The sequence below is a fragment of the Tamandua tetradactyla genome, chromosome 3 (genome assembly GCF_023851605.1).
Source record: "Tamandua tetradactyla isolate mTamTet1 chromosome 3, mTamTet1.pri, whole genome shotgun sequence".
Lineage (NCBI taxonomy): Eukaryota > Metazoa > Chordata > Mammalia > Pilosa > Myrmecophagidae > Tamandua > Tamandua tetradactyla.
Window position 1 is genome coordinate 32,239,724 of NC_135329.1, and position 25,878 is coordinate 32,265,601.

Genomic DNA, 25,878 nt, shown 5'->3' on the forward strand with positions numbered 1-25,878 from the left:
GATTCTGTTATCAATGGTTAAAATGATGACAAGAATTGCTGAAGCAATAACTGCTGGAAAAAAAACAAATTTTAGAACTCAAGTATATTATTTGGCTTGTTTGCAGCCATGGTTTGAATTTATCTCTAACTAAAAGGTTCTTCGTTAGAAGATTACTGTCCAAATACTATGCTGGGAAAACTGCCCAACTTTGAATGATGATGCTCAAATTTGGAGTGGGAAGATGTGGGCTGTGACTGAGTATGGAGGAACAGAAGAAATTCAAATTAAAGAATCTATACCCTGTAAACAATTTAAAAAGCTCAACCTAATTCACAAATTAGGTTATTAGCACAAAAATTCAGAATTAAAAGAAAGAGCCTTCTATTCAAAGATGAATTTCAAGTAAATTTTTTTTAAAAAGAGGTATTTAAGGTATTTTAAAGAACTAGAAGAGTGGTGCAAAATACCGCCATAAAATTCAATCAATCAGAGCAAAAGAGAATAGACCAGCTTGGAAGTTAGTTTTCAGATCTGACAGTCAGTGAGAAATGGGGGGAAAAGGATTAATAGTTATTTATGAGAAAGTGGCACAAACTGCAAAGTTCCTTTAGTTCAAAAAACAAAAGTGAGCTGAAGAATTCAAGGACAATGATCACTGCTTGGGTATCCTGAGAGGATTATAAGAAATAACAGAGTTTCTAATTCAATCAAGTTTAAGAGGTGAAGAATTTGACAATTATTTTGCCAGGAGTCTATACCACAAGGATGTTGTTTAGAGAAACAAAGTGGGAAGTTGGTAACACATTCTCAATTCTTGATACGGTTCAGGAGTATTTTTCCTAGTGATAAGTCTGCATTAGGAAACAAATTGCACAGAGGAAGGAAACTGGGAAGGTGGAGGAGGGAAAAAAAGGAGAGAAAAGAACCACAGAAATATCAGGAAGTTCAACCAGATAGGAACTAATGGAATTTGTTTTTCAGTGTCTCTGATGCTGAATTGCAAAGCAAGTGAGAAAACACACACACACATACACACACACACAAACACACCCATCCTGGCAGGCGCTGGCCAGCATAAGTACCTGATGCAGATCTCAAGAGGCCACAGTAATTTTAATTCAATATATTCGATCATTTCTTTCTCTCTGTAGAAAATGCATGCATCTCCAATTTTGGTGCACTCCAATACACAGTTATTGTCTGACAATTTAATACAGTACAAAGATGGTTGGGAAAGGAAGAACATCTTGGAGATTAGAAATATACAAAGAGCCATTTCCAAACAGAACAGTTTATTAAAAGTTTTCTGAGTAATAAGTCATATTTTGTAAGAATCTTTCAACATTTGAGTCAGAACTGAATCTGAATAGCCCTCAGATTCAGTAAGGGAAAAGTTGTTTCTGGATAGCCTCTGTGGTTTGAGTAAATATTAAATACCAATAAAGTCAGAAGAGATAAGTGTGCTTTAACCTCTAAGGCACTGAAAAACAGTCAAACATATGAAAAACTATCCTAGAATGAAATGCAATGTCTAAAAGCCAATTTCTGGTAAATTAGATAGATTTTTTAAAACATAAAATGGCATAAACATCATTTAATAGTCCTTTATTAAGAAGCTACTATTTATACCAGCAGAGTGTGTTTGGCATGGGAGATAGACTAATGAACATTTCCTACTCTCCTAGAAGAGATAGTTATTTACTGATTAAAACGTTTTAAAAGAAATACTTCAAATATCAAAGCCCTGAAACTATACAAACCATTTTTTTTTTCACATGGCAGGCATAAGGAATCAGCCTGAGTCTCTGGCATGGCAGATGAGAACTCTGCTTGTTGAGCTACCGTGGCCCACCCAAACCATGATTTTTAAGATGAGTCACAAGTACATTTTTAAAAAGACAAGTACAATAAGATTTCAATGTACTGAATCCTTTCAGTGTGCCAAGCGCTGAATCAAGGACAAAGAGAGGAACACAAAGCAAGTCCCCTCTCTTTCAGTGGTTTACTATCTAGGGTTTGGGAGGAATGGGAAAGACAACATTTAAAATACAGTGGATAAGGCGCACTGGTGGTTCAGAGGTAGAATGCCCATCCTTCATGGGGGAGACCCAGGTTTGATTCCCAGACCATGCACCAAAAATAAATAAATAAATAAAATACAGTGGATAAATTTCTTCATTGGATGTAGAAACGTCAGAAAGAGAGTAAAAGTGATTTAAATTTCATAAACATCTTGGGTTTAGTTGAATTGCTGCTGTTGTTTGATTTTGGTGTGATTGTTTTTTTTAATTATATACATTATATTCAAAATAATTAAGAAATTAGATTCTTGGATTGGCACAGACTGTTCCACTACATAAGATAAAGCTCATCCCTCCCTACTATTCCAGCAAAAAATGTTTTCTTTTTAATTGCTTTTGCTTTTGTTTTGTTTTGTTTTTTGACAGCAGGGAGATTTTTAATGCATAGTCCTGGATTTTAAAGCTTCTTTTTGGATCAAGGACCCCTTTGAAAATTGGATGAAAACTCTGGACTCTAAAAACATATCTATCCATACACAGAAGTGTATGCACACACAAATTTTTGCATGCAATTTGAAGGAGTGCACAACCTCACTATAGTGTAGAAGAAAGATCATTGACTTCAGAATTAAATGGGCCAGGATTTAAATCTCACTCCTGCTACTTTGCAGGTCTGTAATAAATCTCTCTGAGCCTCAGTTTCCTCATTACTAAAAAGGAGATGATAATGTTTATTTCATAGAACTGTTATGAGGATTAAAGGAGATAATATAGGTGCTTGGCACAGTGTCTGGCACACAAATGCTCAATGAAGTGGTAATTTCTATTATTATAATAGTCAAGAATTGTAGAAATTAGTAGGTTTGGCTTAATGTGAGAGATGTGATGTTGCCCAAGCCAGAAATGTGGGACCCAAGGTTCTTTAAATTGAGAGAAGAAGATAAGATCAACATTAGCATCTCACCCAGGGCACCCAGAGAGGTATTACTGCTCTGAAATTCAATACTATCATGGCTTCTGAAATTCTTAAGGTATTTGACCTCCAGCATCACCTTTGCCTTGGCAATGCAAAATATAAATTCAGGCCAGTGTTGCTATGGGAGTCAAGGCAGTAAAAACAAAGAAATATCCCTTCCAACTGAGAATTGGAAGCAAAAGAGGTTGTATTTTCAAAGACATCTGATCAAAGGCTTCTTTGCCCTTCACTATAAAAAACGTTGTAACTAGCACAGTAAAGTTTCTTAGCAAGGGTTCCCCTCAGAGAAGGCCTAGATGTATCTCAATAAAAGCAAATATTAAGCAAACTTAATATATGGAAATCTATATGTATGTAAAAGATAAATTTAAATGTGATTCTACAGAAAGACTTTTTTATTTGGTGTCTTTAATGTGATTTAAGTAAATTCCATTTTGATATACATGCAGGCATATGCTAATGTAAAATACTGCACAAACCCTTACTACTCAAAGTAGCATGTATCACCTGAGAGCTTATGAGAAATGCAGAATTTCGGGCCCCACCCTAGACCTTATGAATCAAAATCTACAGTTTAATAATATCTCACGATTATTTGTTTGCACATTAAAATTTGAGAAGCACTGTTCTAGGCAATACTAATACTAAAGCTAGAAGTTCTACCAATATAGTTACCACATCAGGTCTTCTAGTAATTATCTTTAACCCTTATTCCTTACTTACATTAGAATCATATGAATCATCTGGGTAGGTTTATTTTTAAATTACATTTTCTTCTTTTTAAAAATACTGATGGCTGTATCCTATCCGAAGATTTAATTTGATCAGTTTAGGGTAGGACCCCGATGTTACCATTTTTTTTAAAAGTTTCTTCAGTGATTCTAATGTACTACTCTTATTGAGAACCATTGCTATAGACCAAGAGTAGTAACCTAACATAAAACAGCCTCACCAAGGATTAGGATTTTAAATGTGTCAACAGGCAAAAACATTAAAATAGAAAGTGAGATTAAGACATGAATAGATACAAATCTTGCACGAAACACAGTATTATATCAAAGTTGATCAACTCTATACCAATTACACCAAAATAAATTCTCCCTGGGCTAGCCCTAGGGAATTGTTTTTGAAACCCCTCAAATGCTGATGACTTGCTCACCTTAACATGATTACGAATGATGATACCACCAAAGGTCAAGAAACACAGCAGTGTTAAAAAACTTGCTAATACCTAAAACCAATAAATCCTCAAATTAATATCTACCAGAGGATTAGAAACCTTTAATCTCCTATAACTAAAAGCTTTCCTGACCTTACCACATTAATCCTTTATAAGTTCTACCAAAAACCCACAAATAGTATTTCTTTTCCTGAACCTGTTTGACTGTAAAATCTCAAAGAGGGCACTGGAGAAGATTGGGACTGGGAAAGGCAGGGGTTTGCAGCCATACGAAAAGGGAGGATAAAAGAATCCACAGAGTGCAAAGATCTGGAAAAGCTATTGCAGTGGGAATAAAAGACCAAGAAAGCTGGAAAAGACAGAAGGGTATCATCAGGGGTTCAGGGTGGGATGTGAGACTGATGCAAAGGTACAATGTGTGACTATGAGTGTGGGTTGTAAAAGCCGAGTAGAGACAGGGTATAAGAAAGGAAGGGGTTGTGAGGCTGGATTATTCTTGAGGATATTGAAATTACTGAGGATAATCAAAGAATAAAGGTTAGAGAAGATAATCCAGATGAAAAGGCTTAGTGAACAAGGGACTGAACCATTTATTGAAGCACTGAGTAGTAGAGATGTGACCAAAACTGGGTTGTCTAATGACCAGTGCTCTTTATAACACCCTCTTGTGAATGAAACATCTGGTATCGCCTGATATCAGAAGAATCTCCGAACTAATGATTAGGTTACATTTAACACGACTCAGCATGACTGGGCACGGCTCCTAAGAAAGCCCCTGGAATCCAAGTTTTCTTTATAGTGACATCTTCCTCTGTAAACAAGTGTTTACTTCAGTTAGCTAACTTATTCTACCCTCACTATAAAAAAAAAAAAAAAAAAAAGGTAGGTAAAAAAAATCTAAATATTTAGTTCCAACTAGCAAAGGAACTCTCCAATCAAAATTTCTAACAACTGGTAACTCTGGTGTTTTTGAAAATATTTAATATCAAGTAACAAATATCTACCAACCTGGAAAAACATTTCTGTCAGTCTATGGTATGCTCTGAAAAAAGGCCAGAAATAAGTTAAACAAGTCTCCTTTTTTGTTCTATAGTCATCAAGGGCCTTGGTTAGGAACCAATAAAGGAACACAAGTATAACAAACCAGATTTAGTTGATTAATAGTTAAAGCAGCCATATATTCCTGAGTTTCTGAAACACCACCAATTTTAAACATTTTCATCCCATTATCTCCAGAAATCCATATTTCAAAAATTCTAATATTTTGACATCCAAACCATATCCAGGATGATCTCTTACACTTGGGAGTGGAACAAAAATTCTCTGCCATATTACACAGCCCAATTTTATGTTTTGGATGTATTAATAATGAAAATTATGAATTCATCCCATTTAGGGTGTAATTTAGTCACATTTTCGAGTTTTAAAACAAATAATATTGTAAAATGGAGGAAATACTACTTCTAAATCCCTCCCAGATTCTTGATGTTGATCCAATGCTGTCATCAAATGCTTTTTAAATGGAAGGGACTGGCATTAGAGTAGTTACAATATTCTTCCTTTCCATCACACATTTTAAATGGAGTAACACAGCCTGAGTAAAACACACACAATTACTGCGAACAACTTCCCTCTCCTCGTGGTAGTAGGATATATATTTTCCCCTGAATATATCAGGAACAAGTATTCTTCCCTGAGTTCAATCTAGTTCTCACACCAGAAAAAAAAACACATAACATATTCCCTTTTTAAGATTTCTCATAAACATTATCTACCAACTACCAAAAGAGAAACACATTTGGCCTTCATATAAAGCCCCTAAAAGGTTTTTGAGGAATCAACTTTTTCTGAAAAATCCTATTAGTGATAGACATAAATCATCCTACAGCTGAAAATCAAACTTTAAGACAGAACACATCATCTGAATGTGGCTTAATACCTCAGGAGTCTTCTTATGCTGCCTTTTCCCAAAAATGCAATCGAGATCCATTTTGCTTCGAGATGACAGATCCTTCCCTAGAAAAACAACATACTGCCTTTCAATAATACTATTCTCTTCAAAAGAAGGAGCACAAATATAAATTATGAAACTCCTGAAAGAAAACGATTTTGGAAAAGAAATAATCTTGTGAACTACTGGCTTTCTACCTCCCTTACACAGGTTACAACTTTATAATTAATAAGTAAAATTAATTAAATTGAAAAATCATGTAAAGGTTTTAAACTTAGAAATCTCAACATTCTCTTTTTTTGGGGGGTGGGGGTGGGGGGTGGGTGCATGGTCTGGGAATCAAACGCAGGTGTCCGGCATGTAAGGCAAGCATTGTACCACCGAAACACTCGTGTATACAACATTCTCTCTCTTTTTTTTTTTCTACCATTTATTTTAAAGCATTATTTAGGTATAATTTTTTTTTATTATTAATTAAAAAAAATTAACTAACAAAACATTTAGAAATCATTCCATTCTACATATACAATCAGTAATTCTTATATATCACATAGTTGCATATTCATCATTTCTTAGTACATTTGCATCGATTTAGAAAAAAGAAATAAAAAGACAATAGAATAAGAAATAAAACGATAATAGAGAGAGAAAAAAAAAACAAAAAACAAAAACCTATACCTCACATGCAGCTTCATTCGATGTTTTAACATAATTACATTACAATTAGGTAGTATTGTGCTGTCCATTTCTGAGTTTTTGTATCCAGTCCTGTTGCACAGTCTGTACCCCTTCAGCTCCAATTACCCCTTAGAAATAGGGTAAGATAAGGGGTAGCATTCTCTTTTTAATTATAGAAATAACCTAGAGCATGTAGACTAACAAGAACACTAAATTCAAGAGTTAGTTATACTACTTGCATACCTTCAAGGTGTGATTTTCTGAGTCTCTTAGGTTCTCCACTTATAAAATAGGTCTGATTCATCAGTAGATTCTAGTGATGAGCTACTTACTTAAGATTATGAAATACAAAATAATAAATGCTGCAAGAGGGGTCAGCCTCTCCAGAACATCAACCAGTCCATCCCTTTATTTCATGTTATTGATAGCCCCTTCCAACATGAAAAAGTTAGAATGGGCATGGCCCGAATATCCCTAAAGAGTGGGAGAAAGATGAAAGGTGATGGTGGAATTATACAGAGAAGGTAGGGTTTAACAAATGAGTATGACTACTGAGCTATTATACTGATATCTCCTTTAGTCTCCAGTATCTTAGAGCAGCTAGAAATAAAAACCTAAAATTGTGGAATTGTAACCCACACCAAACTCTGAAATCTGTTCTACATTTAATTGTGGAGATGTGCTTTGAAATTTATTGCTTTTTTGTATATATGCTATTTTTCACACACACAAAAAAACACATTTCTTCTAGCCTCCAGTGTTTTGGAGCAGCTAGAAGGAAAAATCTGTAATACTAGAATGGTAACCCATAACAAACTCTGAAATCTGTTCTGTAACTACTTGTTGAAGTATACTTTGAAAATCATTGCTTTTTCTTTCTTTTCTTTGTATATGCTGTATTTAACAATAAAAAATGTTTAAAAAAAATTTTTTTTAAATGCTGCCAGCGGGTTTGCTTCCCAGTGCCTGACCATGCCAAAAAAAAAAGAAAAGCTGACAGATGTATAACTTCAAAATCCCACATACAGGATATTTTTTTCTTTGCACAGGCAGGTACCAGGAATCAAACCCAGGTCTCCAGCATGACAGGTGAGAACTTTGCCTGCTGAGCCACCGTGGCCCATGCCCCTCATATAAGATTTTGAACAATAAGATTTTGAACAAGAACACATTGTATCTATCACATAGGAGCTCAATAATTATTAATTGAATGAATGAAAATTTAAAAATAATAAATGCAAATAAAAATGATTACATGCGGATGAAGGGATTTCAGATTTTTCTTTTTAAAATGTCTTTTACTGTTATAGTTATACCATCTTTAAACAAAAGAATATATAATGAGTGCAAGAAATTAAATTGTTAATGGTAAAAATAATGTTCTATGATTCTTTATAAAAAACAACAACTAAACTTTTTAACCTTAATTTCAAATCCAAACCAACTAATTTAAAATTTGCTTCTTTGGAATTTCTACGCCTACCAATAATACTCAGTGAATACCCAAGCATATCAATTCCTATCAGTCAATTTCAGAGTAAGATGCATTTTAAAATGTAACTACTACATGTAAAACCTTGAGCGGAGGGAGGCACTAGGTTAGACAAAGTAATTTTTGTTTTGAGTTGGTAGCATAAGTTCCACCTGTTACAGACTCACTTGTCTTCTTGGTTTCCTGTAGCAAATGACTTGGTAAAGTAATATCATAATCCAGAAGGTTCCAGTTCACTTACTACCACTGGGACATTCAAACGATATTGCTCAGTGACCACATGAAATTAAAAACAAATAAACAAAAAAAACACCTTTCAATTTAATTCAAAACCAGGTGCCAAACCCAGTTTCATAGGTAACAGTGCCAGATGAAATGGTCCAGTCGGTATGACCTGCTCCAATCAGGAAAGGAATGTTCCATTATGGCTTTATATGCTGTTCTCTCCTTTTTTATCTGAACTAGAAACCATGCTTTCTCTGGTCCTAATTTACTATTAAGTGCAAGTCATACATAAAGACCCAAAAGGAAACCCAATTAAGAATAAAATGAAAGTAGGAACTCAGAAAAGGAACCAGAAGAGTAGAGAATGAAAGTGGTCATGGTGACAAGAAGTGGACAAACAGCCATGAGGTCAAGGGACTTATTCTCAGCTTTGCCATCCACATAACCTATTTAACACAGCAAAGCATATCAAGGTGTCTGTCAGTTTCTATTCCAGAAAATGGATTTTTACTAGTTCAAAATGTATATTGGCCATCTACCCTTAACCTATTTCCTGGAATGGAAGAGATAACCTAAAAGAAACACAAATTAAGATCTCTTTTATAACTACTAAAAGGAATGCTGGAGGAGTTAAGGAAGGGAGTGTATGTATATACGAGGTCACAATTCTAAAACAGGATGTCAAAAATATGAACACAGACTAAAAGCAAACCTAAAAATTAAAGAAAAACTGCTAAGCTGGTAGAGATAATAAGCTGTACCATGAAGGTGCAAAAGTTTCTAAAGTTTTGGTGATGGGTTCTTGTATCAGAAATTATGATCCTTTAACAAAGTTCATTTAGGAAAATGTAGAAATCAGGATTGTTACAGGCCTTGCACTGGATTTGATCTGGAAAACAAGAACACAGAGAGGAAGTAAGAGTCAGAGACCAAAGGAAAGGGCCTTAAAAGGTAGATTCAAATGTGAAGATGGAAGTAATTTTGAAATGCTTATTATAGTCAATGATCCTGGTTTGGTAATTTATGAACATTATAAAATTATGGCCAGTTTAAAATGAAAAATATATATTAAAATAAGTTTGAAAGATTACTGGTCTCAGATGTGGAATATGGTCAAATCATAGCAAATACTATTGATAAACTTACATCTTAGAGAAAATGACCAAAAAAATTTTAACAAAATAGGAAATAAATGTTATCTATCTAGATTTGATCCATCATTCTGTCTTCAATTGATCATAACATTTTCACGAACCAGGAAAAAAGGCTTCCAGTGGCCAAACTGACGTTAATCAAGTCCAGGGGAGGATGAGTAGATATTTTCATAGAAGAGCCCTTCACTTCCAATTATTTAGCTGTTTCTAACAAACATGATTGTCAAGTTTTCCAGTCTAGCAGTGCAGTAAATCAGAAGGGGCTAATGTTACTGCTATAGTCAGACAACACACCAAGAGGTTCACCAAGAAGCAACTGAAACTAGAAAACACTGACCTGAGAACTTAAGAAGAATTACTTTAGGGCAAAAAGCCATATATAACCCAACAAGTACTAAAGAGAAAACTGTAGCACTGTATAATAAAGAAGGTTCACACACACAAACTATGGAAAACTATAGTTATCTGCTTATATCAAAGGAGCAGAGACAAAGAAATTGTATAAGTAAGGTTCTCTCTCTCTCACACACACAACACACAAACAACTATGGAAAACTACTATAGTTATCTGCTCATATCGAAGGAGCAGAGATAAAGGTTTTAGAAATATTCATTAAGAAAAGTTTAAGGTTTTCTGAAGGTAATTTCAATTGCCTAAAAAATTCATTTGTATTCCTCAACCAAGAAGGCTAAAAAAACAACGATATTTGATTTTTTTTTTTCTTAATGAAAACACACTGATAATATAAGTTGACTGGGCAGAAGATAATGGCAACATTACTAAAATAATGTTAGAAAACCCAAAAGAATCAGAATAGGGGCCAAATAACTGAGACTCTAATACCCAAATAACACAGATCGAACTTTTAAAAATCTTGCAATCTGGTATTACTTCATATTTATATGTTAAAAGAAATGGCCCTCTAACATTCATGATCAGCACCCAATCAAAGTGGACAGCCAAGTATGTATTCTTATTCATGGTTTTAGTATTCTTAGAAGAATGCTACAGATCATGGAAACGGCCACATTTCCTTGTCAGTTACACTACTTTACTCTAATGCTTTCTCTAAAAGCAAATGGTCACCAAAGTCAGAACTTCATCTTCAACAAAAAGGAACTTCAAAGAGAAGCATAGCAAGTATATAATTTATATGCTACCTGTTAATTAATATAAGCCTGGTAAAGCTAAGACAGGACAAAACTTTTATGATTTATGGTTGATAACCCCAATATAAGTCAATTTTCAAACACCAAACATTTTCCAAATTAATGTTTTAGTTTCCTGGACCCTAGATGGAGTTATAATATGGCTCATCTTCATCATATTAATTAATTAATTAATTGCTTTCATTAAACTGTTATGAGCACATCTTTGGGCTAAAGTTCTTATTATCCATAATACTAAAAAATCAATAGTTCCATAAAATGAGTGATTTCTAGGAAATCATAAAACAGAACCTATTTCAGAACTAAATCGTACCTGAACATTTTTTCCTCATTTTAAAAATGGAAACTGAATGTGATTGTGTGATTAGTCTGAAGCCACACAGCTGTAAACAACAGCAATAACTAGAGTCCAGGTTTCCTGTGATCTAATAGAAAAGAGTCCATCTTAACAGAAACCTTAGAGTATATCATTCAAATCCAATGATAAAACACTGTTCTCAAAGATTCCCTTTAATGAATTAAAAGAACTTTAAAATAAGCTTTCAGTGTGGTTGTTCAGATGGATAGTAAATAATTATTTTCTTCATTACCTAGATTTTTGCCTCCTTCTTTCATTTTCTCTACTTATTCCCAATCGATTTCCTCTTCTACCTTTCTGACAATATATCTTGAACTCTTTCTTCCCTGCATACTGATACCCACCCCCTAAAGCAAGGGTCATAAATAAGCAAAACTAATTTTAAAAGAGAGAAAATGAAGGCACAGCACCAAGTAGTTTGACAGGGCTACCCAGCAAGGGAGGGCTTAACTAGAAATACATGCCAGGCATCTAACAGACTAAAGTAGATTAAAGAGTTTTAGCCCAGTTTTAGTAAATGCTTCAGATGAAATTTGCATGAAATCAGGTATTAAAGGAAAATTAGAATATTCTATCTTTACAAGTGCATGCTTTAAAGGCTGCCCAACCATCCAAATGTTACAGATCACTTTTAATTTCATTCATTTACACTACAACAGTACCCTTCTGTTGTATCTCTATTTTTGTTTCTGTAGGGTCTAACAAAAAAAGGAAAGATATTTGAGGAACTGGGTATAAAATGATCATCTACTCTCTCCAAAAAGGGACTGAAAGGTCAACAAGGATTGTTTTCTGTTTTATAGCAGGCCAGTGGGGAAGAGAAGTACTGGTTAGAAGCCACGTTAGACAGCAAAACAGGAGTTCTAGCCTGAGAGAAAAGAGGAGATTCATGGAAGAGTCATACAAAACACACCTGCTGGGAGACAGAAGAGGAAAGTGCCCAGACTCTCCTTTTTGTACACATTCCCAAATGTCAGGCAGGTTCTAAGAGTCAGGGAATCCCCAATTATGCTGGCAAGGCTAAAGCAAAGAGATATTCTTTTCCTGGTCATACTGAGTTAGAAATGTACACCCACTCTTCCACAGAAGAACCAAAAAATGGTAATTATTATCAAAGCATAATAATAATATAATACTTTAAGTATATCGTGTAGTAAACAAGCTTTTGTGACTACAAGGGCCCTTGATTCATAATACTATTTTATGGGGTAATCAGGTACAAACTTTTTTGTCTTTCTTACCAATACAAGACCGCCATCTTGTGGTTAAAAAGAACATCGTCACCTTGAAGACATGTTGAGTGAAATAAACCAGAGATAAAAGGACAGAAATTGTATGATTTATCTTATAGGAAATACTTAAAATAAGCAAATCCATAGAGACAGAAAGCAGAATAGTGGTTACCAGGGGCGTGGGAATGCGGTGGGAGAATGGTGAGTTGTTGCGATGGAGGAATGGAGAGTTACTGCTAAATGAGTTTTGGTTTGGGATGATAAAAATGTTGGGGAAATAGATGATGGTGACAGTTACACAATATTGTCAATGTACTTAGCATCAAATAATTGTCCACTTAGAATGGTTAAAATGATGTTTAAATTATGTATATTTTATACCAGTTAAAAATAAATTAATTATATATATATTAAAAAAAAGATAACAGTACTTGCAAACAACAGCAGAATGGAAGGAGAGGTGGTAAGACAGGAAGATTGGGCTTGGCACCCAGTCCTCACATGTGTTTCCTAACGATATTGGCAATAACTGGGGAAGGCCTAAGTTAACACTCCATGAAATGGAGAAATTGTGTGGAATAATACAAAGGTCAACCCAGGAGTGATATTTATCATACCGGAGACCTCAATTCTCTAAATTGATAGACAAATATTAAGCTCTGAAAACAGCTAAATGTACATACAAATGTTGAGCATTTTTTTTTCTAATTATTTTTGGATCTAGCTACATAAAGTCCTGTTTGTCCTCAAAATAGTAAGTTGACTTTGGTTTTCAGCTTTGCCATAGCACTTGCCTGAAATCTAATCTTGGGCCCCACCTCAAACTACTGAATCTGAATCTGCATTTTAATAAGATCCCCCAGGTGATTCACCACAAAATTTTAAAGATTCAGCATTGATTTAGCTCAATCCAGTCAGGCTATCCTAATTCCCCCACTTTGTATATAGAATGAGAAGTCACTGCTGGTGAATAGCTAAAAATGTTTTAAGAAACTATATGAACACATAATTCACAATAAAGAAATGATCAATCTTACCTTTTGTGAATTTCATATAATGAACACGATTTTTAGAAACCTTGGACTTTTTTTCAAGGCTAAAGGATTTCTTCTCTTTGTTGTCTGAGGGTTCTAGAAAAAAGATGAAAACTTTACATTAAACTTTAGGTAATCCATCCTCAAGTATTTTCTTATAGTGACATGGTCTTATTCATATAAAATTTTTAGAAGTCTCATCATTTGTTAGTGAAATTTAATAAAATGATTAGGAATTTTTTTCTTAAACTGTGTACTAGGGATCAGGCAAGGCTATCCAGTGGAAATTATAAAATCCTTTAAGAAGAGAAATGAAGAAGTATTTTCACACAAAAACCTGTATATGAATGTTTTTTACAGCTTTATTCATAATAGCAAAATACTGGAAACAACCCATACTTCACCTGGCATGTAACGTTCATGACACTGATGTTCCAAAGACAAATCATCAGGAGGTTATCAGTTTAATGCAGACACCAGATGAAGGCTTAGTAAGTACTAGGCAGTAGATTAAGGGCTTCACACTCACTATCTGATTTAATTCTTACAACCCACTCTATAAGGCAGTTACTATTATTAAAGTTACTACAGATAAGGACACTAGTACAGAAGGGTAAATAAAAGCACATCTAATAAGACGGCCATGATGGAACTCATACTTAGGCTGGTATGATTTCAGAGCTGACATTCTTAAACATGTCCCTAACAGAGTTGTTCTCAAACCTAAGAGTATATAAGAATCACCAGGGAGCTTCTCAATCTTGGAAGCACACAGACTTTCCAAAGAATACCCAAGCACAGGTAATTCCTAAGGGAACCAATTTCTATCTACTTTTCCACAGGCGCTCTTCCCTAAAACTGGTCTGAGCCTGAGTGAAGACATCAATCCAGCTCTTCTTTCCCACTTTTCCTTTCAAGTGTCCTCCTTCCTAATTTACAAAGAAAGGCACAACTCTCTTCTTACCAGGATCAACAAGGGACAAGCCAAAACAATGGCTCAGGAAAGTGTCATTTAATAAAAGGATTTAAACTACTCTTCCTCCCCACCACTACCAATCTATCTCATCAAGAAATGCATTCCTGAAAAGATTTTACTATTTTGTTTAATGATTATTTATTAAAATTTATAACATGAGGCTGGTTTCATTAATCATAAACTAACTGTAATGACAATTTAATGCAAAGGAAAAAAACATCAACATTTAAAGTCCTGAGGTTACTAGAAATAAGCCCCCCAAATTTATACATATTTGTTTTGGGAGAAATATAATAGGATGGTCAATAAAAAAAATTAAAGAATAAAAATAAAATTTTAGGGAGTATGTGAAATGGAAATACTATTTCAGGGGAAATGGACTTATAAAATACAACTCTTCTGAATATTAAGGAAGACTTGTTTGTGGACTGTTAAATAAATGACAGTGGGAATCAAATTTTTATGGTGTTTACCACCCACCGAACACATTTAGGACTGATATACTGGTTTTATTTTTAAATGTCAATATTTTTCAACAGGCCAGAAATTATATTCTTTATAATTATTTAACCTTATAATTAAAAAAATTATAGAGGAGGCGGGGCCAAGATGGCGGCTTAGTAAGATACGTGCGTCTTAGTTCCTCCTCCAAAGCAACTACTAGGTGAACTGAAACAGTGCAGAACAGCTCCCGGGGCTATGGCAGGGAATGGACACACAGCGTACCCCAGTCTGGACTGGCTAGTCTGACTGCGAGACTCGGCTACAGTGAGATCCCCGAGGGGCGTGCGATTTTCCAAGCAGCAGCAGCTGCGGCGGCCGGAGCTACTCCCTCCCTCCTTCCCGGGCCGGCTGAGAGTCTCGGAGAGGCAAGTTTCCCAAGCCAAGGCGGCCGGCACCCCTCTTTTGTGGGCGGCTTCAAGTCTCGGCTTCGAGTCCGCGGCTACGAGTCTCGGATCAGAGGGCTATCCGAGCCGCGGTGGCCCTCCCCCACGGGCGGCTTCCTGGTCCGGTGGGGAATTCCCCAGGCCGCGGCGGCCGGTGACCCATGCCCCTCCCCCGCGGGCGACTTCCTGGTCCGGTGGAGAATTCCCCGGGCACGCTGCAGTCGGCAACCAGCCACAGGGTCCCATCAAGCCGCGGCAGCTGACGCCCGCACCACGTGCGGCCCCCTGAACCAACGAAGAAAATTGGATCGGAAATCCCCAGGCCGCGGAGATCGGTGACAGGGGGGATCCATTCCAAACACGTGAGACAAACGTGTGCCACGAGCGCCACCTACTGGGCAGGATAAGAAAAACAGAACCCAGAGATTTCACAGAAAAATATTACAACCTTGTTGGGTCTGACACCCAGGGAAATCTGACTAAATGCCCAGATGCCAGCAGCAGAAGATAACGGTCCACACTCAGAAGACTGAGAATATGGCCCAGTCAAAGGAACAAACCAATAGTTCAAATGAGATACAAGAGCTGAGACAACTAATGCTGAATATACGAACAGAAATGGAAAACCTCTTCAAAAACGAAATCGATAAATTGAGGGAGGACATGAAGAGGACATGGGCTGAACATAAAGAAGAAATAGAAAAACTGAAAAAACAAATCACAGAACTTATGGAAGTGAAGGATAAAGTAGAAAAGATGGAAAAAACAATGGATACCTACAATGATAGATTTAAAGAGACAGAAGATAGAATTAGTGATTTGGAGGATGGAACATCTGAATTCCAAAAAGAAACAGAAACTATCGGGAAAAGAATGGAAAAATTTGAACAGGGTATCAGGGAACTCAAGGACAATATGAAGTGCACAAATATACGTGTTGTGGGTGTCCCAGAAGGAGAAGAGAAGGGGAAAGGAGGAGAAAAACTAATGGAAGAAATTATTTCCCAACTCTTATGAAAGACCTAAAATTACAGAACCAAGAAGTGCAGCACACCCCAAAGAGATTAGACCCAAATAGGCATTCTCCAAGACACTTACTAGTTAGAATGTCAGAGGTCAAAGAGAAAGAGAGGATCTTGAAAGCAGCAAGAGAAAAACAATCCATCACATACAAGGGAAACCCAATAAGACTATGTGTAGATTTCTCAGCAGAAACCATGGAAGCTAGAAGACAGTGGGATGATATATTTAAATAACTAAAAGAGAAAAACTGTCAACCAAGACTCCTATATCCAGCAAAATTATCCTTCAAAAATGAGGGAGAAATTAAAACATTCTCAGACAAAAAGTCACTGAGAGAATTTGTGACCAAGAGACCAGCTCTGCAAGAAATACTAAAGGGAGCACTAGAGTCAGATATGAAAATATGAAAAGACAGAAGAGAGAGGTATGGAGAAGAGTGTAGAAAGAAGGAAAATCAGATATGATATATATAATACAAAAGGCAAAATGTTAGAGGAAAATAATATCCAAACAGTAGTCAATGGACTGAATTCCTCAATCAAAAGACACAGATTGGCAGAATGGATTAAAAAACAGGATCCTTCTATATGCTGTCTACAGGAAACACATCTTAGACCCAAAGATAAACATAGGTTGAAAGTGAAAGGTTGGGAAAAGATATTTCATGCAAATAACAACCAGAAAAGAGCAGGAGTGGCTATATTAATACCCAACAAATTAGACTTCAAATGTAAAACAGTTAAAAGAGACAAAGAAGGACACTATATACTAATAAAAGGAACAATTAAACAAGAAGACATAACAATCATAAATATTTATGCACCGAACCAGAATGCCCCAAAATACATGAGGAATACACTGCAAACACTGAAAAGGGAAATAGACTCATATACCATAATAGTTGGAGACTTCAATTCACCACGCTCATCAATGGACAGAACATCTAGACAGAGGATCAATAAAGAAATGGAGAATCTGAATATTACTATAAATGAGCTAGACTTAACAGACATTTATAGGACATTACATCCCACAACAGCAGGATACACCTTTTTCTCAAGTGCTCATGGATCATTCTCAAAGATAGACCATATGCTGGGTAACAAAGCAAATCTTAACAAATTTAAAAGGATTGAAATCATACACAACACTTTCTCGGATCATAAAGGAATGAAGTCGGAAATCAATAACAGGCGGAGTGCCAGAAAATTCACAAATACGTGGAGGCTCAACAACACACTCCTAAACAACGAGTGGGTCAAAGAAGAAATTGCTAGAGAAATTAGCAAATACCTCGAGGCGAATGAAAATGAAAACACAACATATCAAAACCTATGGGACGCAGCAAAGGCAGTGCTAAGAGGGAAATTTATTGCCCTAAATGCCTATATCAAAAAAGAAGAAAAGGCAAAAATGCAGGAATTAACTGTCCACTTGGAAGAACTGGAGAAAGAACAGCAAACTAATCCCAAAGCAAACAAAAGGAAAGAAATAACAAAGATTAGAGCACAAATAAATGAAATTGAAAACATGAAAACAATAGAGAAAATCAATAAGGCCAGAAGTTGGTTCTATGAGAAAATCAATAAGATTGATGGGCCCTTAGCAAGATTGACAAAAAGAAGAAGAGAGAGGATGCAAATAAATAAGATCAGAAATGGAAGAGGAGACATAACTACTGACCTCACAGAAATAAAGGAGGTAATAACAGGATACTATGAACAACTTTACGCTAATAAATACAACAATTTAGAGGAAATGGACGGGTTCCTGGAAAGACATGAACAACCAACTTTGACTCAAGAAGACATAGATGACCTCAACAAACCAATCACAAGTAAAGAAAATGAATCAGTCATTCAAAAGCTTCCTAAAAAGAAAAGTCCAGGACCAGACGGCTTCACATGTGAATTCTATCAAACATTCCAGAAAGAATTAGTACCAATTCTCCTCAAACTCTTCAAAAAAATCAAAGCGGAGGGAAAACTACCTAATTCATTCTATGAAGCCAACATCACCCTCATACCAAAACCAGGCAAAGATATTACAAACAAAGAAAACTACAGGCCAATCTCTCTAATGAATATAGATGCAAAAATCCTCAATAAAATTCTAGCAAATCGTATCCAACAACACATTAAAAGAATTATACATCATGACCAAGTAGGATTCATCCCAGGTATGCAAGGATGGTTCAACATAAGAAAATCAATTAATGTAATACACCATATCAACAAATCAAAGCAGAAAAATCACATGATCATCTCAATTGATGCAGAGAAGGCATTTGACAAGATTCAACATCCTTTCCTGTTGAAAACACTTCAAAGGATAGGAATACAAGGGAACTTCCTTAAAATGATAGAGGGAATATATGAAAAACCCACAGCTAATATCATCCTCAATGGGGAAAAATTGAAAACTTTCCCCCTAAGATCAGGAACAAGACAAGGATGTCCATTATCACCACTATTATTCAACATTGTGTTGGAGGTTCTAGCCAGAGCAATTAGACAAGAAAAAGAAATACAAGGCATCAAAATTGGAAAGGAAGAAGTAAAACTATCACTGTTTGCAGATGATATGATACTATACGTCAAAAACCCGGAAAAATCCACAACAAAACTACTAGAGCTAATAAATGAGTACAGCAAAGTAGCAGGTTACAAGATCAACATTCAAAAATCTGTAGCATTTCTATACACTAGCAATGAACAAGCGGAGGGGGAAATCAAGAAACGAATCCCATTTACAACTGCAACTAAAAGAATAAAATACCTAGGAATAAATTTAACTAAAGAGACAAAAAACCTATATAAAGAAAACTACAAAAAACTGCTAAAAGAAATCACAGAAGACCTAAATAGATGGAAGGGCATACCGTGTTCATGGAATGGAAGACTAAATATAGTTAAGATGTCAATCCTACCTAAATTGATTTACAGATTCAATGCAATACCAATCAAAATCCCAACAACTTACTTTTCAGAAATAGAAAAACCAATAAGCAAATTTATCTGGAAGGGCAGGGTGCCCCGAATTGCTAAAAACATCTTGAGGAAAAAAAACGAAGCTGGAGGTCTTGCACTGCCTGACTTTAAGGCATATTATGAAGCCACAGTGGTCAAAACAACATGGTATTGGCATAAAGATAGATATATCGACCAATGGAATCGAATGGAGTGCTCAGATATAGACCCTCTCATCTATGGACATTTGATCTTTGATAAGGCAGTCAAGCCAACTCACCTGGGACAGAACAGTCTCTTCAATAAATGGTGCCTAGAGAACTGGATATCCATAAGTAAAAGAATGAAAGAAGACCCGTATCTCACACCTTATACAAAAATTAACTCAAAATGGATCAAAGATCTAAACATTAGGTCTAAGACCATAAAACAGTTAGAGGAAAATGTAGGGAGATATCTTACGAATCTTACAACTGGAGGCGGTTTTATGGACCTTAAACCTAAAGCAAGAGCACTGAAGAAAGAAAGAAAGAAATGGGAGCTCCTCAAAATTAAACACTTTTGTGCATCAAAGAACTTCATCAAGAAAGTAGAAAGACAGCCTACACAATGGGAGACAATATTTGGAAAGGACATATCAGATAAAGGTCTAGTATCCAGAATTTATAAAGAGATTGTTCAACTCAACAACAAAAAGACAGCCAACCCAATTACAAAATGGGAAAAAGACTTGAACAGACACCTACCAGAAGAAGAAATATGGATGGCCAAGAGGCACATGAAGAGATGCTCAATGTCCCTGGCCATTAGAGAAATGCAAATCAAAACCACAATGAGATATCATCTCACACCCACCAGAATGGCCATTATCAACAAAACAGAAAATGACAAGTGCTGGAGAGGATGCGGTGAAAGAGGCACACTTATCCACTGTTGGTGGGAATGTCAAATGGTGCAACCACTGTGGAAGGCAGTTTGGCGGTTCCTCAAAAAGCTGAATATAGAATTGCCATACGACCCAGCAATACCATTGCTGGGAATCTACTCAAAGGAATTAAGGGCAAAAACTCAAATGGACATTTGCACACCAATGTTTATAGCAGCGTTATTTACAATTGCAAAGAGATGGAAACAGCCAAAATGTCCATCAACAGACGAGTGGCTAAACAAACTGTGGTATATACATACGATGGAATATTATGCAGCTTTAAGGCAGGATAAACTTATGAAGCATGTAATAACACGGATGGACCTAGAGAACATTATGCTGAGTGAGTCTAGCCAAAAACTAAAAGACAAATACTGTATGGTACCAATGATGTGAATCGACACTCGAGAATAAACTTGGAATATGTCATTGGTAACAGAGTTCAGCAGGAGTTAGAAACAGGGTAAGATAATGGGTAATTGGAGCTGATGGGATACAGACTGTGCAACAGGACTAGATACAAAAACTCAAAAATGGACAGCACAATAATACCTAATTGTAAAGTAATCATGTTAAAACACTGAATGAAGCTGCATCCGAGCTATAGGTTTTTGTCTTGTTTTGTTTTGTTTTGTTCTTACTATTATTACTTTTATTTTTTTCCTGTATATTAATGTGGCATAATTTTATTTTTGGCCTGGTAGCTTAGTCTCTTTCTCTCCCTCCCTCGCCATTTTGGCACGTCCGGTTCTTCTAGACCTCTAAATTACAGGCCTCACCGGCGACTAGTGATGATGCAGCCTTGTCTCTCTAACCCTATTGGCCTTCTCCTTAGTCCTCCACCTACCCAACATCCTCTGCTACGGGTACACTCAGGAACAGCATCTCTATGGTCACAGTCACTCATCCGTCCTCCCTGTGTGATTGGCTACCCTCCCCTGGAGGCCACACCCTAACTCCGCCTCTCCTCAAACTGTATATAATCCAGGGCTCGTCAAGCCTCGTGGTCTTTAGCTACTGGCGGCCCTGGCATAAGCGTCTACCAACAATAAAGCTACCTCGCTTCATGCCTTAATTGGCTCGGCCTCCAGTCCTTTAGACCCGCAGCGAGGTCTCCTGCGCGCGCCCCTTGGACCCAGACCCCCGGCTCGAGCCCCTTTTCTGCGTGCGGCAGTGTCGTCTAGCAAGCAGTGAGAAGCTGAGGAGTAGAGGGTCCCCGATAGCTTAGCGGTTGGGCCAAACCGCATATTAACATTCTATATCTTTTTCGGTTGTATTGCTAGTTCTTCTAAACCGATGCAAATGTACTAAGAAACGATGATCATGCATCTATGTGATGATGTTAAGAATTACTGATTGCATATGTAGAATGGTATGATTGCTAAAAAAAAAAAAAAAAATGGACAGCACAATACTACCTAATTGTAATGTAATTATGTTAAAACACTGAATGAAGCTGCATGTGAGCTATAGTTTTTTTTATTTGTTTTTCTTATATATTTTTGTATTTTTTATTTTTATTTTTTCTCTATATTATCATTTTATTTCTTTTTCTGTTGTCTTGCTATTTTTTTCTAAATCGACGCATATGTACTAAGAAATGATGATCATACATCTGTGTGATGATATTAAGAATTACTGATTGCATATGTAGAATGGAATGATTTCTAAATGTTGTGTTAGTTAATTTTTTTAATTAATAAAAAAATGTAAAAAAAAATTATAGATGTCAATCTAAAAATGTGAGAGAGAGTACACTATTATTCAAAAGTCTCTTAGGGGACATATAAACAAAAATGTTTGAAGACTCCTGCTTTAAGGCACACTTTTGTGGATAACAAGTTATCAGTATTCCATTTCCAAAAATATTTAAATCACAAATGACAGAATATCTGATGGAAGAAACAAGCATTCCCTAAAACAAGGACATTATTCCATTCAAAAGTTAAATGGAGTCTGAATGGGAGTAACTAATAAACTAAGGAAATTTTTGAAAATGAAATTTCAAGAAATAAACTGATTTTTGTGTCCCACAAAGGAAAACGGGTTATATCTAGAATCTTTCAAGATTCTATGAGAAGGACAGCATGGAATCTCTGCTTAGTTAAAAGGTGAATTGTGCATATTTAGTAAGCAATCTTAAAGAATCAAACATATTATAGGAGAAAAATATGTCATCTACTTTTCAGCTTTAATACAAAAATTGCGAGACTATGACCCCAAATTCTCTTGGATGACAGTACCGTATTTACCAAAAATGACATAACAGAAGAATGATCTATTAGCTCTCAAGGAGTATTTCACAGGACAGGTTTTCTCTTACAGAGAATATTCTAAAGGCTTTTCAGTACTGGGATTAGCAGTTTAAAAGAATGGCTCTGAATTGTACTGGAGCTAGGGATATGCAGTATCTTTGCTAAATACATATTCACTGCTAGCATACTACCAGCACCCTCTTGTGGTCTGAGGGCGGAATTTAACCTATAGATAACTCCCTAGCTTTCGAATTATTTAAAAGATACTTCTACTTTGAACAACCAGCAAGAACTGTTATAATGTACTTCTCAAAGCTCCAGAAGAGAGTTAAAGGACAGCAATAGCAGTGCAAGTGCCGAATCAAGGAAAAGAATACTTAAAAATGGTAGGATCTCGTGGTGCCCTGGTTGGCTCCTCCCCTTAACCCCTCACAAGCTCTGAGCCAAGAAAGCCAGGGCTCCCAGTGTAGATGCCTGGTCTTGGTTCCTGAGGAAGCAAAGCAATGTTCAATGCACATGCCAGGAGTATGTATGTCTAGGCTGATCTCTGGTTGTGGCCTGAGAGATTCTCTGTCTAGAACTTTCCCTGCAGGGAGAAGGCAGTTCACAGTGTTCTCCCACAGAATACTCAGGGAGAGCAGTAAAATGGCTGCCTGGGGTAAGGGATTACTGCCTGCAGGATATACAGGGCTGTGCCTAGGGCCTGAGGAAACCATTTCCTAGGGGAAAGGGGACACTTGGGGAAATTCCTAGGACCAAATGCACATGCCCAAACAAAGATGCATTTGCAGGAAGGATCATGGAAGGCCCCTGAGCTACTCTAAACTCACTGTATGGCTAAGAACTGAAGAACATTCACATCCGTCAATCTGTAGAGGAGTTTTCTTTATTTCCTTCTTTTTCTTTTTGCTAGCTCCAGGCATTCAAGGAAAGCTTTGCTATAACATTAGCTGGATACCAGTGTTAAGAGACAGATGCCTCAGAGTCTAAATTCCAGCAATAATGGATTAAAGTATCAAAATAACCAGGCTTCAATGAAAGATGAAAAAATATTTAAAGAAACAAAAAGTGATGATTCAGGCAAAGGAGAAAATTAAAGCATTAGAAATCATCAATAAGGAGAGCCAAGCCTGGGACATACCAGACAAAGACATTTAGAAAATGGTTCTACATATGCCCAAAGACCTAAAGGTAAACATGGACAAAGAACCAGAGGAAATCAGGAAAATGGTAGATGAACACAAAGAAAGTATCAATAGAGAGACAGAAATTTTTAAAAGAAAAAAAACAGAGCTGAATGTAGATCATAGTAACAAAAAGTTAAAATTTCCTAGAGGGGTTCAATAGAAGATTGGAGCTGGTAGAAGAAAGAATCAGTGAACTTGAAGATAAGACAATTGAAATCATCCAGTCTGAGGAGAAGAAAGAGGAAAGAATGAAGAAAAGTGAACAGAGCCTAAGCAACCTGTGGAGCACCATCAGGTGTACCAACATACACACTGTGGGAGTCCCAGAAGGAAGAGAAAGAGAAAAAGAAAAAGGGAAAGAGAGAATATTTGGAAAAAAAACCGGCTAATTTCCAAAATTTAGCATAGGACGTGAATATTCACATCCAAGATGCTCAATGAACTCTAAAAAGAATAAACCCAAACAGACTCATGGCATGCACATTATAATCAAACTGCTGAATGTCAAAGATAAAAAGAGAATTCTGAAAGTCACAGGAGAAGCAACAGGTCACATACAAAGAAGCTTCAATAAGATTAAGTGCCAATTCCTCATCAGAGACCACAGAGGCAAGAAAACAGTGGGATGACATATTAAAAGTGTTATAAGCAAAATTACGTGAACTATCCCTAAGGAGAGGGATAGAAAGATCAAAGTGATAGTGGAGTTATACAGAGAAGTTTGGATTTACAAATGAATATGATTGCTGAATCATTAAATTGAGATCTCTTTTAGTTTAAAGTATCTTAGAGCAGCTAGAAGTAAAAACCTAAAATGGTGGAACTGTAATCCATGTCAAACTCTGAAATCTGTTGTACAACTAATTGTGGTGCTATGCTTTGAAATTTATTGCTCTTTTGTACATATGTTACTTTTCACAAAAAAAGAAAAAAAAATCGATTGCGGTGATAAAATATTTAAGCCTTTTAAGCTCCTATATTCCAGAACAGCTAGAAGGAAAAATATGAAAGGATCATATGGTAGCCCATGACAAACTCTGGGATCTGTCCCGTAACTTGTTGAAGAGTGCTCTGAAAACTATTGCTTTTTTATTTCTTTGCTTTGTATATATGTTATACTATACATTAAAACAGTAAAAAAAAAGAACACCTAGGGCAATATATAAGATTCTACAAAAGTTCCACGCAGTAGGTAATTTTCCAGAAACCTACAACCTCCAGCTGGGTCCCTGGATCTGATAAATTCCAAAACCCAGAGGACCTAGCGTCTCCAGAACATCAGCTAGTTCCATCTCCCAATCCCGTATTACTGACAGCTTCTTCCAACATGAGAAAGTTAGAATGGCCATAGCCCAAATACCCCTAAAGAGCAGAATAGAAAGATCAAAGGTGAAGTTATACAGAGAAGGTAGGGTTTAACAAATGAGTATGATGGCTGAATTATTATACTGATATTTCTTTTAGTCTCCAGTATCTTAAAGCAGATAGAAGTAACAATCTAAAATTGTAGAACTGTAGCCCATATCAAACTCTGAAATCTGTTCTATAACTAATGGTTGCAATATGCTTTGAAATTCATTGCTTGTTTGTATATACGCTCTTTTTCACAAAAAAGAAAAAAAGTCCATTGTGATGATAAAAAAATATTTACTCCTTCTAGTTTCCAATTTTCTGGAGCAGCTAGAAGGAAAAATCTGAGATGATGGTATGGTAGCCCCTGACAAACTCTGGGATCTGTCTTGTAACTACTCGTTGAAGAGAGCTTTGAAAATCACTGCTTTTTTCTTTCTTTGCCTTGTATATATGATATATTATACAATTTAAAAGTTTTAAAAAAAAGGGGGGGGTTGGACTAAAGACTGTAATTGACAGACTAATTCTAAAATCCACACAGAAATGTAAAGGACTAAAAGAGCAAAAACAATCTTAAAAAAAAAAAGAACAAAGTTGGAATACTCACACTAGCTGATTTCAAGACTTCTTATAAAGCTATATAATCAAAACAGCTTGGTATTTGCATAAGGATAGACAAGAGAGTCCAGAGATGCACATATATGTGCCCAACCAATATTATTTTAATTGGCTGATTGGTTTCTTACAATGTGCTAACAATAGGGAAATGAAGGTCTTCCCACAACTGATCATGGAACAACTGGATATCCAAATGGAAAAAATTAAAACTAAACACTCAACCTCAAAC

General features: G+C 36.1%; 1 protein-coding gene across 4 annotated transcripts in view; it reads right to left on the bottom strand.

The window, feature by feature from the left end:
- PINX1 (PIN2 (TERF1) interacting telomerase inhibitor 1) overlaps nt 1-25,878 on the bottom strand; it is a 142,945-nt gene that overhangs the window by 101,310 nt on the left and 15,757 nt on the right. For 2 of the 4 annotated variants that reach the window (XM_077152952.1, XM_077152951.1), the window contains exons 5-7: nt 13,457-13,549; nt 6,099-6,175; nt 4,139-4,210 (exon numbers count right to left, since the gene is read on the bottom strand). In XM_077152952.1, the coding sequence (XP_077009067.1) occupies nt 4,139-4,210; nt 6,099-6,175; nt 13,457-13,549 (242 nt within the window). The remainder of the gene's footprint in view (nt 1-4,138; nt 4,211-6,098; nt 6,176-13,456; nt 13,550-25,878) is intronic. The other 2 variants (XM_077152954.1, XM_077152950.1) reach the window with 1 other exon arrangement.